This window comes from Bubalus kerabau, chromosome 11 (assembly GCF_029407905.1).
Source record: "Bubalus kerabau isolate K-KA32 ecotype Philippines breed swamp buffalo chromosome 11, PCC_UOA_SB_1v2, whole genome shotgun sequence".
NCBI lineage: Eukaryota > Metazoa > Chordata > Mammalia > Artiodactyla > Bovidae > Bubalus > Bubalus kerabau.
Genome location: NC_073634.1, coordinates 15,937,659 through 15,951,191, shown reverse-complemented (window position 1 = coordinate 15,951,191; position 13,533 = coordinate 15,937,659). Strand labels below are relative to the sequence as shown.

The 13,533-nt window shown below is 54.2% G+C and overlaps 1 protein-coding gene across 21 annotated transcripts in view; it reads left to right on the top strand.

Moving 5' to 3' along the window:
- The window catches only part of DYSF (dysferlin), a 223,026-nt gene that overhangs the window by 198,697 nt on the left and 10,796 nt on the right, over positions 1-13,533 (top strand). For all 21 annotated transcript variants that reach the window (XM_055539677.1, XM_055539693.1, XM_055539689.1 and 18 more), the window contains 7 exons: positions 1,986-2,156; positions 2,769-2,911; positions 4,920-5,059; positions 6,281-6,369; positions 6,607-6,702; positions 7,116-7,257; positions 11,152-11,251. In XM_055539677.1, coding sequence (XP_055395652.1) covers positions 1,986-2,156; positions 2,769-2,911; positions 4,920-5,059; positions 6,281-6,369; positions 6,607-6,702; positions 7,116-7,257; positions 11,152-11,251 — 881 coding nt within the window. The remainder of the gene's footprint in view (positions 1-1,985; positions 2,157-2,768; positions 2,912-4,919; positions 5,060-6,280; positions 6,370-6,606; positions 6,703-7,115; positions 7,258-11,151; positions 11,252-13,533) is intronic.

The following is a 13,533-nucleotide window of genomic DNA, read 5'->3' as shown; positions in this document are numbered from 1 at the left end:
AAGTCCCATGTATAGAAAAGAGACTCTTGAGAGAGGTTGGCGGCTATTTCTCTAGCACCTGTTGGAGAAGGCATGTACTGATATTGTCAAGCAGCACACTGGATTCATGAACCAGTGTCATGCCTTTCTTGGAGGGGGGCCAGCCCGGGCCAATGATGAGTCACCGCCTAGCTGGAACTGGAGGGCAGGGCTGCAGGGAGGATGGCAGGTGTGAGAGAGGAACCCTGTTTGGTGCGCGTGGCTGGCATGGGGCCCCAGGCTGAGGGGACCACACAGGGCCCAGGGCAAGGTGGGAGCGTGAGTGTAGAACACGCCTCTTCCTCGCTGTTTGCCATCTGCCCCCAGATCATGATCACCTGCTCTGTCTGTGGTTCAAGCCTCCCCAAGTCCACAGCAGAAGCTCTTTGTTTCTATCACCCACGTGTTGACCAGCCCTAGGCATGGGACATAATCAAAGACAACTCTGATTTTGTCTACCAGTTTCCTATGAACATCTATTCTATAGGGTGATCTTCCTCACTCCCTGAGCGGAAGCCATGGCAGGCAGGCCACTTTCCTGCTCGGGTTCAGACAGTCCACTTTGCTAGAAACCCGCTGTCTCAAGTTGGTAACCAGAATGCGCATTCATGTGTTGTCAGGAGCGCGTGAGACGGTGGAGGGTCCACCTTGGGCACAGCACGTACATCTTGGGCAGGGGTGTGCAGAGGGGAGGAGGGGCTTTGCCCAGTTGCCTCCCCCTCTAGCTGCCCCCGCCGTTCTTGCAGGGAGCATATGGGAGAGGAGGGGCCCATCTCAAGTGCAAACTTTGCTCATCTGACACCCTTTGGGTGGCAGATGTTTGCCTTCCTGTGGGTGCTTTCCAGAGCCCTCCTCCCCCCACCAAGCCCTCTTAACATAGCTCCTGGGATGTGGCAGGTGCTGTGTCCCTTTAGCTGGCATCTCCCTCTCATCCACCCACCCATTCTCAGATGCTTCTCCCCACAGCCTCTCGCCGTCAGAGCCCCACATCCCATGGGGTGGGCTTCAGGCAGCCCCCTACACTGCAGCTCTGTGCCCAGTCAGGACAGGCACACAGCACTTCCCAAACACACGGCACCTCCTCTCTGCCACTAGCTGCTTGCACTTCGTCAAGCACAACTCGGGTGCCAGGCTGTGTCTCCCTCCTGAAGGGAACTCATTTCAGAGAAGGGACAGCACTTCCACACTTGACCTCCATGGGAGGTGGGGCTCTCAGAGCACAGCAGGGGCTCTCTCCAAAGAAATCTCTGCACAAGTCCTCTTTCCATCCCACTCCAGAAGCAGTGGAGAAGCCCCAAGAGTCCTGAAAGTGGATTCCGGGCCACGCCCTTGGTAAATTCCAGAGCTCTGGCACCTCGCTCTGGAGTTTCACATCTTGTCTCTAGGTGTCCTGGTGGAAACTTCATTAAAATTTTATTTATTTATGTGGGTGCATCAGCATCTTCCCTGCATCGTGCAGGATCTTTCCTTGGTGCATGCGTACTCTCTAGTTATGGTGTATGGGCTTTAGGAGTCACAGCACATGGGCTTAGTTGCTCCACCACATGTGGGATCTTAGTTCCCTAACCAGGGATGGAAGTCGAGTCCTTTGCATTGCAAGGTGGATTCTTAACCACTGAACCACCAGGAAAGTCCCCGGAAACTTCATTTTTAACCTTGTGAATGAACCCAGTTCATTTGTCCATTCTGTGATCCATCTGGCAGGCATCTGCTGATTATTTGGGAAAACCACACACACACACACACACACACTGAGACAAGCCCCACGTCTAGAGTGCTGTGTGTGGTGTGCTGAAAGAGCAGTGGAAGGTCTCAGGAGGGTGGACTGCAGACCAGTCCTGCAAGAGGAGGAGGCCAGGGGTGGCTTTCCAGACTGTGCGCCAGCCTGGCCACGCCCTCGAGGTCCTGCTGTGTCCAGTGACCTCTGGGAGCTGGTGTTGTCAGGACAACCCCCTCCTTCCTCGCAGGATGTTCGAGCTGACCTGTACTCTGCCTCTGGAGAAGGACCTGAAGGTCACCCTCTATGACTATGACCTCCTCTCCAAGGATGAAAAGATTGGGGAGACGGTCATTGACCTGGAGAACAGGCTGCTGTCCAAGTTCGGGGCCCGCTGTGGACTCCCCCAGACCTACTGCGTGTAAGTGCACGGTGCTGGCTGCTTCTCTGACTGTGGGCTGAGCACTGACTGTGTGCCGGCCTGATCCTAGCCCGGCACAGACGCTTTCTCAGTCAGTCAGCCCAGGTCTCATCCCCACTCCGTAGATATGGACACTGAGGCCCAGGTTTATAAGTGGTGACGTTAGGATTTGAAGCTGCTTATCTTACTCTAAGAACCCAACTCTTCATCATGTCGTTACAATTCTCCTTAAGGCACCATCGAGGTGCTTGGAGAGGGGACGGAGAAGGGAGGCCGAGGGTGGGATGGGTCACCAAGCCTGGCTGGGCCCTACAGTCCTCACTCACTTCCTGCCAACTTGGGTCTTGTCTGAGTCTGATTCTCTAAATCTGAAAATTGGAAACCTTTCAGTTCCAATCCCATGCAAGTGTAAAGGAGTCTTTTTGTCTCTGGGCTTCAGTCTTTCTGTGTGTGTAACGGGCTCCCCAGTCATGATGAACAATCACATAGGGTGCCCATGGTCAAAGAGAAGGGCGGCTGATGCCATGTTTGTGGGCACATAGGCCACTGCACGCCCCTCTGCCCCGTAAGTGTCCTGGAGCGTCTCATCTCTGTGTTTTGCTTGGGCCTCAGCTCTGGACCCAACCAGTGGAGGGATCAGCTCCGCCCCTCCCAGCTCCTCCACCTGTTCTGCCAGCAGCACCGAGTCAAGGCCCCCGTGTACCAGACAGACCGCGTGGTGTTTCAGGATAAAGAATACACCGTCGAAGAAATAGGTGGGCCCTCCCTCCAACGCCCTCTCTCTCATGGGTCCTCTCCTGTCGTAAAGGGGCTTGGACATACCCACCGGACAAGACCCACCCCACACAGTGTGGTCTGGGGTCTCTCCAGGGCAGCACAGATGGACTCAACTTGCCCTTGGTGTTCTTGGGACCAGTACTTACCTGGAACACCATTATGAAGATTAGAGGTCAAAGTTGGGGCCAGGGCTGGGGGGTTCATCAGAGTTTAGCCTATGGCCAGGTTGGGGCCTGTCTGAGGGGAAGATGATGGGGGAGCCTGAAGCCAGGGTCAGGGTCACAGTTGGGATTGGGCTGCTTCTGGCTTTGGGTGGTCAGACTGTTCAGAGATTGGGTACGGCCCACCACTGAGAAGGTTTTCTACTTGAATCACGCTAGCATGGCACTTTGACCTTGGCAGTGCCTTCTGAGCCCCTAGCCACAGCTCCTGCACCTGATGCATCCAAAGGGTGGCAGGAACCCTGTAGCCCTCGTTTTGCCTGACGCTTTGGGTCTGTCTAATGCTCATGCCTAGGGTGCCGCCGTGTGCTCCCTGTGTGTCTGAGATGCTCACAGGCCTGCACGGCCCACCCGGAGCAGCTCAGACTCCCCGGAGGTGTTTACAGGCCCAGCTGGCCCCTCGCCTCCTGCTGGTTTCGGCGATGTTTGATGTCAGAGCTGGTGCTGAGGTTGTAAAAGGGGAAGGAGGCTTTGGCTCCCCCATCCCCAGCCCACCCCTCTTCTGTTTCTCTGGTTCTCTGAGGTCATGGCTGAGTCAGGCTCCTTTCCATTAGGCCCTGACCCCACCCCCATTCTCTTTTCCTGTAGAACTCGCATCTGTTTTAGGGGTGGTCTCATTTCCTTCTGCTAGTCTGTGAGCAGCTTAAGCTCAGGGACCAGGGCTCATGGTCATAAATTCATAGGAAAAGAAAGCCAGAAAGCCAGAATTCTGCCTGTTTTTGAAGATGAGGCCATTCAGACCAAGAGGGGTTAACAACCTGCCCAAAGTCACCCAGCCCTTTAGAGGCAGAACCAGGTTCCCTGCCCAGTGGTCCTCCTGCAATGCTAGGCTGCTTCCTGAGTGGCACCTATCAAAGTGGGTAGGGCAGGTTTGACGGATGAACGTGTGTGTGTGTGTGTGTACACGGTGTTAGAATCTGTGCTGGTGAATGTGGGCACACCTGAGTGCACATACCTGTGTGTGTACATGTGTATAGACACATGTGGACCCTCCTACTCCCAGTCAGGTCTCTGTCATGGGAGCTCCAAGTTCATGTTGCTGGCTGATTAGCCAGCCTTCTCAGGGTTAGAAACACCCCGTCCACAGTACCACTTCACGACCCACCCCCTGACAGGTACACCTGGAAGCATGCAGGGGAGGGGGGTATTCACGCCCAGTTACACATCTTTCCTAATGAGGGTGTGATCTCAGCCCCCCCCCCAGGTGTGTGACTGCCTGCTGCTTCATGTCTATCACCCGTGAAATGGGGCTAATAATAGCACTTACCTGTTAGGGTTACTTTGAGGATCAAACCTTTAATATCTATGAAGAACAGTGCCTGGCTCTTGATTTAAATGTGTTCTCTGTTATTGCTAATGTTTTAGCTACTGCTACTAATCAAAGAGATTGCATGAACCAGAGAATAGTACTGAGAGCACTTAGATGCTTATCTGGCAGAAGAGCTTGTAGAGCCTCCGAGCTGAGAGCAGTCTGGAAGGGCTTCCTGGAAGTGGTGGGCTTTGGAGGGTGGGGAGACTTTATAAGAAGAAGAGCTTACAGAAGATGCTTGGAAGAGGTGATGGCAATGGGGAATCTGGATTTTAAGCCCGGAGCCTGTGGACAGGGAGATTCCCACTACAGAGAGTGAGATGTGAGGGCCAGAAGTGTGTGTCTGGGTTTAGGGTGAGGCTGTGGGGTTAGTGGCTTCCCAAGCCCCCCAGGCACCCCTGCCATCTCCTGCTCACTCAGTCCTGGCAGTGTTTTTCATCTTCTTCCTGGGGTTAGAGGCTGGCAGGGTCCCGAACCCACACCTGGGCCCAGTGGAGGAGCGTCTGGCCTTGCACGTCCTCCAGCAGCAGGGCCTGATCCCTGAGCATGTGGAGTCCCGGCCTCTCTACAGCCCCCTGCAGCCGGACATCGAACAGGTAGGACCTCCACCCACAGCCCCAGAGCCCCTGACCCTCAGCTACCCCACCCCAAGGACAGCATGGATACCTCAGAAGCACAGTGGAGACCTCTGGATTTGGCTAACCCCTGCTTGCCATGTTTTTCTGATCTGAGTAGTTACCACTGACCACTGTTGGCTTATGAGAGAGCCCCCTTGAGCCTAGCCTTTCTGGGCTACCTGTGGACCTTGGGGCCTGGGGAATGAGCTGCCTCCTCCACCTGCATGTAGGCCAAACCTCTGACTGCCCATGAGTCATTCTGAAGCCTCAGTGTTTCAGCCTGGTCTCAGGGTGTCCTCCCCTACCATCAGTCAGTGACACCCCAGAAGGCCAGCCCTATGCTGGGCTTGTAGGGAGTTCAGACAGGTCGACCCTATGACAGAGAGGTGGAGCAGCCACCAGGAAGGTCAGGGGAGTCCTCCCAGGAAGAGGGAGGGTGAGCAGAGGGACAGAGACCTGGGCTGACACAGGAGGGCTTCCTGGAGGGAGTGAGCTCAGGTCTGGGGCTTGGAGGAAGAAGAGGAGGGAAGGGCTTACAGGCAGAGATGGGGTGATGCAGCCATGCAGGTGCCTTTGTGCACAGCAGAGAACATCCTCTCTGCTCTTTGGAGCTGAGTCCTCCTTCCCTTGGTGGCATGGCTACCAGCTCCCCAGAGTGGCACTTCAGGTGTTGAAATGTCAGCTCTTTCATGCTCATGTGAACAGAAGTTAGGTCAGTCCCTTCTCCTCCTCCTGTAAGATGGGGCCAGAAGTAACAGCTGCTTGCAAAGAAGGCACGAGCTGAAGGGTGGCAGGTAGAATGGTTTCCTTTCTGGAAACCCTCTGAGCCCCTATGACCAAACCACACTCTCTGACCCTCTACAACCGTGCCCACCATCCCAAGGTTGGAGTGCCCCCTACTCCTTCCCACCTGGCAGCGTGAGACCCAGCAAACGTCACCATCCCCGGGGAGCTTCCCTGACCCCGACCCCTGACCCTCAGGCACTCCCCAAGTCCCTGCCAGTGGGAGGTGGGCTCAGCCCTGTTGTTGGCCCTGTAGTCCCGCTGAAGGCACCTCCCCTGCTGGATGCTGAGCCTCGCCATGCAGGCCTGAGTCTCCTCTGTCCTGTGCTCCAAGTATCCAGTGCAGAGCAGGCGGTTGGGAGATCTTGGTTGAGCAAAAAGGGTGGTGAGAGAGCAGGGTCATGTCTCCCTCCCCAGGGGAAGCTGCAGATGTGGGTCGACCTGTTTCCGAAGGCCCTGGGGCGGCCGGGACCTCCCTTCAACATCACCCCACGGAGAGCCAGAAGGTGACTGATGCGGCCTGGGCTCGGCTGAGCAGGGTGGGGGGTGGTTGCTGTGGGTGGGACCAGGAGGTGGTTCTTGGGCTGGGCTTTTTGCCACTCAGGCACCACTCCTGTGTGACTTTGACCAAGTGTCCAGCCAGGCAAGCAGCAGTCTTGAGTGAGTGGACTTCTTGGCTTCTTGGTCAAGGACCGCCCACCCTTGGTGGGAATCCGTGTGGATTTGAGTCATTTTCTCTGCAGGTTTTTCCTGCGTTGTATTATCTGGAACACTAAGGATGTGATCCTGGATGACCTCAGCATCACCGGGGAGAAGATGAGCGACATTTACGTGAAAGGGTAGGAGGTCACCCTTCTTTCTACCCGTCCCAGCTCCAGCATGTCACCTCTGCCCTCATGAGGGTGGTGATCAGTTGGGAAAGGGGGTGCTCTGGTGTGGGGAAGGGGGAGAACAAGAAAGCAAGGACGGTCTTATGGGAGTGTCTCTGCCTATGGGGAGTTGACCCCCATCAGATGTCTCCTTCCATGCTAATATTTGGGATGAACTTATAAGGTTTGAGGATGCTGCTCAAGAGAGAAATTAGAATATTGTGAAATTTATGGCACATTTGGTATACTGTGGAGATTTCTCAGGGTTTATTTTTCCTCTATCATTTACCAAGTTCAATGACCTTCTTAATTCCTTAAGCTGAGGATGCATATTGTGGTAGAAACCTCAATTAGCTATGTTCTCTCAAATGTGTTATTTCTAGTTGGATGGTTGGCTTTGAAGAACACAAGCAAAAGACAGATGTACATTATCGGTCCCTGGGAGGTGAAGGCAACTTTAACTGGAGATTCGTTTTCCCTTTTGACTACCTGCCAGCTGAGCAAGTGTGCACCGTCTCCAAGAAGGTGAGTGTCCTTCCTGTCCCCAGCGGTGCTGGCCCAGGGCTGCAGCTGTCCGCCTGCTCGCACCGCCTGTTGTAGCCGTGCACTGTCACATTCCCAGCCTGTCCCATGCTGCTGGAACCACATCTGCCACCATGGCGTGACGACCACGACTGCCCCATCACCACCACCATGTCCTTCGTGCCCGCTCCTCCTTCCTCTTCTGCCACCTTTGCCATCTTCAGCATTGCTGCCCCCCCAGCCCTCAAGGCCCCCACTGTTATGTGTAACTAAGTTCAAATCCTAACAATTCAACTAGCAGGGAGGGCCTTAGTGTCAGCGTGGGGAGGACATTGTAGGGAAACTCAGCAAGGTCATCAGAGGGCGGGGCGGAGGGGTACCCCTAGGCAGGGTGGCCCCAGAGGGCTGGGCTGGCCTGAGGTCAGCTTGTTGATGGGATCAGATGCTGCTTAGCCAAGTTTCCACTCCTCCCTCCTTTCTCCCATTTCTGTGCCTGGGGCCTACGCCGCCGTCCAGGCTGGTCTCTCTCAGGCCTGGCGAGGTCTGCCCGGTGCATCAGCTGGGGTCAAGGGGTGCTTCAGAGCTCTCAGCTCTTTGTAGGTCCGCATCTCTTAGTTTAGGCCTCATCTGGGCCATAAACTCTTTCTTCCTGAAACAGGTGGGTCCTGAGGCCAGTGGTGGCCCTGAGCCAGCTCTGAGGGAACAGCCCCCAGAGCATGGTGAGGAGGATGCCACGGGCAGTGGCTGCCCAGAGGTGGTGGGCATCTCTGCTGGAGCCTCTAACCACGCCTCCCTCCTAAATCTGTTTTGCCTGGAGGTGCTCTCCTGCTTGATTGACCGGGTGAATGCCCATCTGGACTTGAGATTCTGAGGGTCCCACTTCCTTCCAGAGGAGGTGCCCAGCTTCTTCTTGTCACAGAGGCAAACTTTTATGACTCCTCTTTCTGTCCTGAGCGGCTGTGTGGCTTCAGGAAGGGAAATATGTAGTGTACCTCAGCTGCCATGACCCCTTCCCAACCCAACACACAGCACTGCACTTCAGAGAAACCGGAATGTTCCGGTGAACATTCTGAAACCATCAAGCAAAAGAAATAAGGGCTAAATAAGGCTAAATGAATTCTTTCACCCGGGGATTGCTGCCTAGTGCCTACTAGAAAGCAGAGAGTGGTAAGCCCTGGCAGCTGTACGGTCAAGGAAAGCCAAGCCTGTTTGTAGGTTTCATCTTGTTTGCCTTTGCTCAGTATGTTTGTCTATCGAAAGATGTTTTCCTGACAGCAAATGCTGCATCTGCTGGGGGCGAGCTCCAAGTCCAACAAACAGAGCCTGTCCTTGCTGTGGACAGAGAGGGTGGGGAATGGGCCCTCCATGGGGTGAGCTGTGGCTGGGGAACCGAGGCTGCGAGATGCCGATTGGCCTGCTCACAGGGAAGGCCGGGCCACCTCTCTGTTGTGACAGGTGGAGATGGGGGCAAGGAGTTGCAGGAAGCAGAGGCTTCCTGCAAAGTAGAAAAAGAGAGAATCTTCTGGTGTTGTGGCAGGTGACTGAGACAAATGAAAAAGGCTGGAAGCGGCTATTACACTGAGAGAGGGAGAGAAAGGGAAGAGAGAGACCTACTAGGTGCTACCCAGCAGTTCTAAGAGCCCAGTGAGGGTTGCTGATAAAGAGTTTGAGGTGGCCCCATTCTGGCAACAATGGGCTTTCATTTCTGCCCTTTAGTCGCGAGCAGGGAAGGAGGGAGTCTGAGTCACGGTGGAGCTCCAGAGGAAGAGAAGGGCTGAGGGAAGGGACCGGTTGGCCCGATGCCCTGCAGGCTGGGTTGGTATTGAGAGAATGAGAAGGCCAGGAGGGCTGCTAAGTGGGGAGGAGAGAGAGAGGTCTGGGGAGGCCCACGGCGGGTGGGGAAGGCTGAGGGACTCCCACCTGCGTGGTGCCAGGCTCTGGAGAGGGCAGCTGGAGTGAGGGGTGGCAGAGGTCAGAAGAGGAGATTGGAAACAGGCAGGGGGTTCTGCAGTCAACCAGGAAAGGGAGGGAGGATCTGGCTTGATCTGAGAGGGCCAGCGGGTCCCTCTGGGAGAAAAGACCCTGGGAGGCAGGGGAGACATGCCTGCAGTGGGGCCCCAATTAGCTGGTCTGGGCTGGGGGACTGAGTCTGCTGGGGGGTTACTGCAGGGGCACTGCACAGCCTCTGGGTGTCCTGGTCCTGCTGCAGAGCCAGCCCTCTGCTGAGGGGTTCAGGGCCTCTGGCAGGCAGGCCCTCCAGGGACCCCATTAACCAGACGAGACTGTCATAAAGTACAAGGTCTCCTTTCATCCGGCGGCTTTGAACCACCGCTGGTTGCCCCGGCCGGCTCCCCACCTGGAGCCCAGCACATCCACTGGGGCCTGCCTGCGCGTCAGGCACCCACCCTGCAAATAAACAGCTAGTAAAAGGGCCCAGACTGGGAGCATAATGAGTGCCCGGGACCTGGGGGGGCCATTCCCCAGGCTGGAGCCCCAGCCCAGCTGCTCCCACCAGGGGCCGTTTGAACCTCTGGCTCATTACTGAGCCCATAAACCGGGCTGGCCAGAGGCATGGGGGAGGCTGGCGGCCTGTGCAGGCGGGCCTGTGGAGCTGGCCGTAAAAGCCCCGCCAGAGGAGGGAGGCACCTGCAGGAGGGCTGGGGCCCGGAGCGGGGGAGGCACCAGACGGGGGCTGGGGCGAGGGGCCAGGTGGGGACTTGAGCCCCTTCCCCAGCCCGCCAGCAGTCCAGGCTGCACCCGGCTGCTTCACGAGGTGATGGTTCTTCAGGGGGCACTGGTGCGGGAGCTCTGTGGGGTCCATGTGATCTGGAGTGGCCACCAAGGCTGTATGTATAGCACACCCGGGCCCAGACAAACCCTGGGTGGTCAGCAGTGCTCCCCGACTCCTGTGGAGTCTGTGCCCTTGAGATAGGGTCCCAACACCTGCTGTGACCTGGCATCCACCATCAGCGGGATGTGGTCAGATTGTTTCCTCTCCTTGCTACCCTCTCGGGTAAAGCTTCAGAGGACAGAGAACAGGTGTGAGCAGGAAGGCCCCAGGGATAGTCCTTTGGGTTGAGTGTGACTGGGCCCAGAGATGGATCCAGGCCTCAGGGAGCCCAGGGCCCACACTCAGCTGCTCCCTGAGGCCTCCGTGGAGAGAAGGTCCAGACGATGCTAGTCCAGGCTGATTGGCCTGAGGAGGGGGAGGCGGGGGAGCAATGGGCTGGTGACCTTCCTAGCACTGGGGGCTTTTGATCTGCCCTGGGGTAAGATCTTGGAGATGAAGGTGGGCTCCTCAGTGCCAGTTCCTTTGCAACAGTGTGTTGGAGGGAGCCCTCCTGGTTCCCAGCCAGCCCACCCTGTTCCCAAGATCACACTGGTAGAACATGAGTAAGAGGTGAGAGTGGAACCCCAGAACCTGACTGCCTGGGTTAGATTTCCAGCTTACCACTCCCTAACTGGGTGACTTGGATAAATTACTTGCTGTGATTTCCTCAGCTGTAAGGATAGTATCTCTCTCATAGGTCATTGGAAGGATAAATGATTTTATAGTGGAAAGGGGCTGGTGTATAAGAAATGCAATATTAATGTTTTTATTAGCTGTCAGAGCCTAGGCAAATTATTTACGTCTCCAAACCTTTGTTTCATCAACTGTAAGACAGGAATGAAAACCTTGACTCATGGAATTGTGAGCATTAAAGGAACTACCTTATATCAAGTGAACACTGCCCTCTGGGGTCTCAGCAGTCTTCTTGCCAGGACCTGGCTCTGGCAAGTCCCTCAGGGATGTCCCCCTACACTGCCTCCTCCAGGCAGTTCTCCAAGCAGGAAGGGATCTCTGCCCTTCTCTAATCCTGTTCCCCTACTTCCTTCTCTGCTTCTCCTCTGGGCCAGGATGCTTTCTGGAGGCTGGACAAGACAGAGAGCAAGATCCCCGCACGAGTGGTATTCCAGATCTGGGACAACGACAAGTTCTCCTTCGATGACTTTCTGGGTGAGCACCATTTCCAGTCTACCATTCTGCCTGTCAGCATGTCCCAGAGTCCCTGCTGAGCACGTGTGTGTCTCTCGGGCCTTTCGGCAGGGCTGGCAGGAGGATCAGGGAGCTCACAGTCTCTGGTCCCTGGTGCTGAGTGAGGCTGGTGACACAGAGTAGCGCCGCAGGGATCAGGGTGGCCTGCCGGCAGAGGTGGCCTTGAATGGTGGGCTGTGGTGGGTGGTGGGACCTGAGGAAGAAGAGAGGGGAGCATGGGGTGAAAACATGCGGGCAGGGGCTGGCTGTCACTAGCTGTCTGGCCCCTGGAAAGTTGTGCTGCATCCATACAATGGGGTGTTATTCAGCCACGAGAGAAGTGAAATCCTGACTCATGGTGCACCATGCATGAACCTTGAAAACATACCAAGTAAAGAAGTCAGACGCAAAAGGACAAATATTGTATGGCTCCTTCATAGGAAATGTCCACAATACGTAATCCACAGGGACAGAAAGTGGTCACTGGGGACTGGAAACAGAGGTGGGCATGATGTGTCTTTTAGGGATGATGAAAATATTCTGAAACTAGATAGTGGTCGCACAACTCTGGGAATATACTAGAAGCCACTGAGTTGTACACTTTAAAATGGTTACAACGGTGCATTTTATTATGCGAATTTCACCTCAGCAAAATAGTGAGCCTGTGAAAAAGGCCTTCCAGGAGGTAAGGAGTCCTGGGTTCCAGTTCCGCTTTGCCACCTAGGAGCAGGGCAGGCTTGGATGAATCACTCGAGCCCTCCTTGGATGGCTCTTGATTGCAGGATTAGCCAAGCTCTTGGCCCTCCCTGCCCTGCCCCACCACAAAGGACATTCTGACAAGCAGCCCCAGCAGGAATGGGGAAGAGGGCTTCCAGCCCGTCAGGCTGCTCTTCACCCCACGTCCCCCCACACCCAGGCTGGTCCCCTGCACTTGGAGGACTGAGGACTGCTCCATGACATCACTGTAAAAGATTCAGGGTGTTAGCATCACAGCACCAAATTGGACTTTTGTTCTTTTACTTATTACATAATTCCTGTAGCCACATTAGAAACTGGAGATAAGCAATGCCTCCCTTTCCTATTTTATTATAATCTCACTGCTGCTGCTGCTAAGTCGCTTCAGTCGTGTCCACCTCTGTGTGACCCCATAGACGGCAGCCCACCAGGCTCTGCCGTCCCTGGGATTCTCCAGGCAGAAACACTGGAGTGGGTTGCCATTTCCTTCTCCAATGCATGAAAGTGAAAGTAATAATCTCACTACCCAGAGATAACTTCCACTAATACTTTGGGGTATGTTACTTCTTATACAAGCAAATATGTGTTATATGCGTATTCTTCCAAAACATTTTTTTAAATTATTTATTATGTATTTTACTTTTTGGCTGCACTTGGTCTTTGTTGCTGCATGGGCTTTCTCTAGCTGTGAGGAGTGGGGGCTACTCTTTGTTGTGGCTTCTCATGGACTTCTCTTTGCAATGGCTTCTCTTTTTGTGGAGCCCTGGCTCTAGGATGCATGGGCTTCAATAGTTGTGACCCACGCAGCTTACTTAGTTGCTCTGTTGCAAGTGGGGTCTATGTGGACCAGGGATCAAACCTGTGTCCTCTGCATTGGCAGGTGGCTTCTTAACCACTGGACCACCGGGGAAGCCCTATATGTGTATTTTATACATATATATACACATGTATGTATGGCATAGAGATAGCAAAATGAGTTTACGTGACACATACTATTTTAGATCTGGATTTTGTGGGAAACAATACATTGAGAATGTTCCTACTGTCAGGAGTTATCCATCTCCATTTGCATCTGCATCATGGTACTTAACGTCCACCCGATGACCCGTTGCACAGATGGATCCTCTCCTGTCTCACTAATCCCGCTTCGGTGCACACTCAGCTCATTTCCAGGCTTTCCTGTGTGAGTGACAGCCTAGGCTTACATCTTTGGACCATTTGCACATATCTTCCCTAAATTTTAAGGAGCAGATTTTTAGTCTTAGAGTGGTTTTTGAAATGTTTTGTTCAATTGCCCTCTAGATAGATTTTACATTTTTATATTATCATCTGTTCTCTATTTGCCCAAGGGCACTATTTTCCTTAAACTTTTGCTAAAAGTGTTATCTTTTTTTTAAAGAAAACTGCCAATATGACACCTTGTTTTTATCTTTCTTTGCATTTCTTCTTTACTTGTAAGGTAGAACTTTAAAAACATGTTTATTATCTATAGTGTTGTTGTTATTTTCTTTTTCATGTTTTGGGATGTT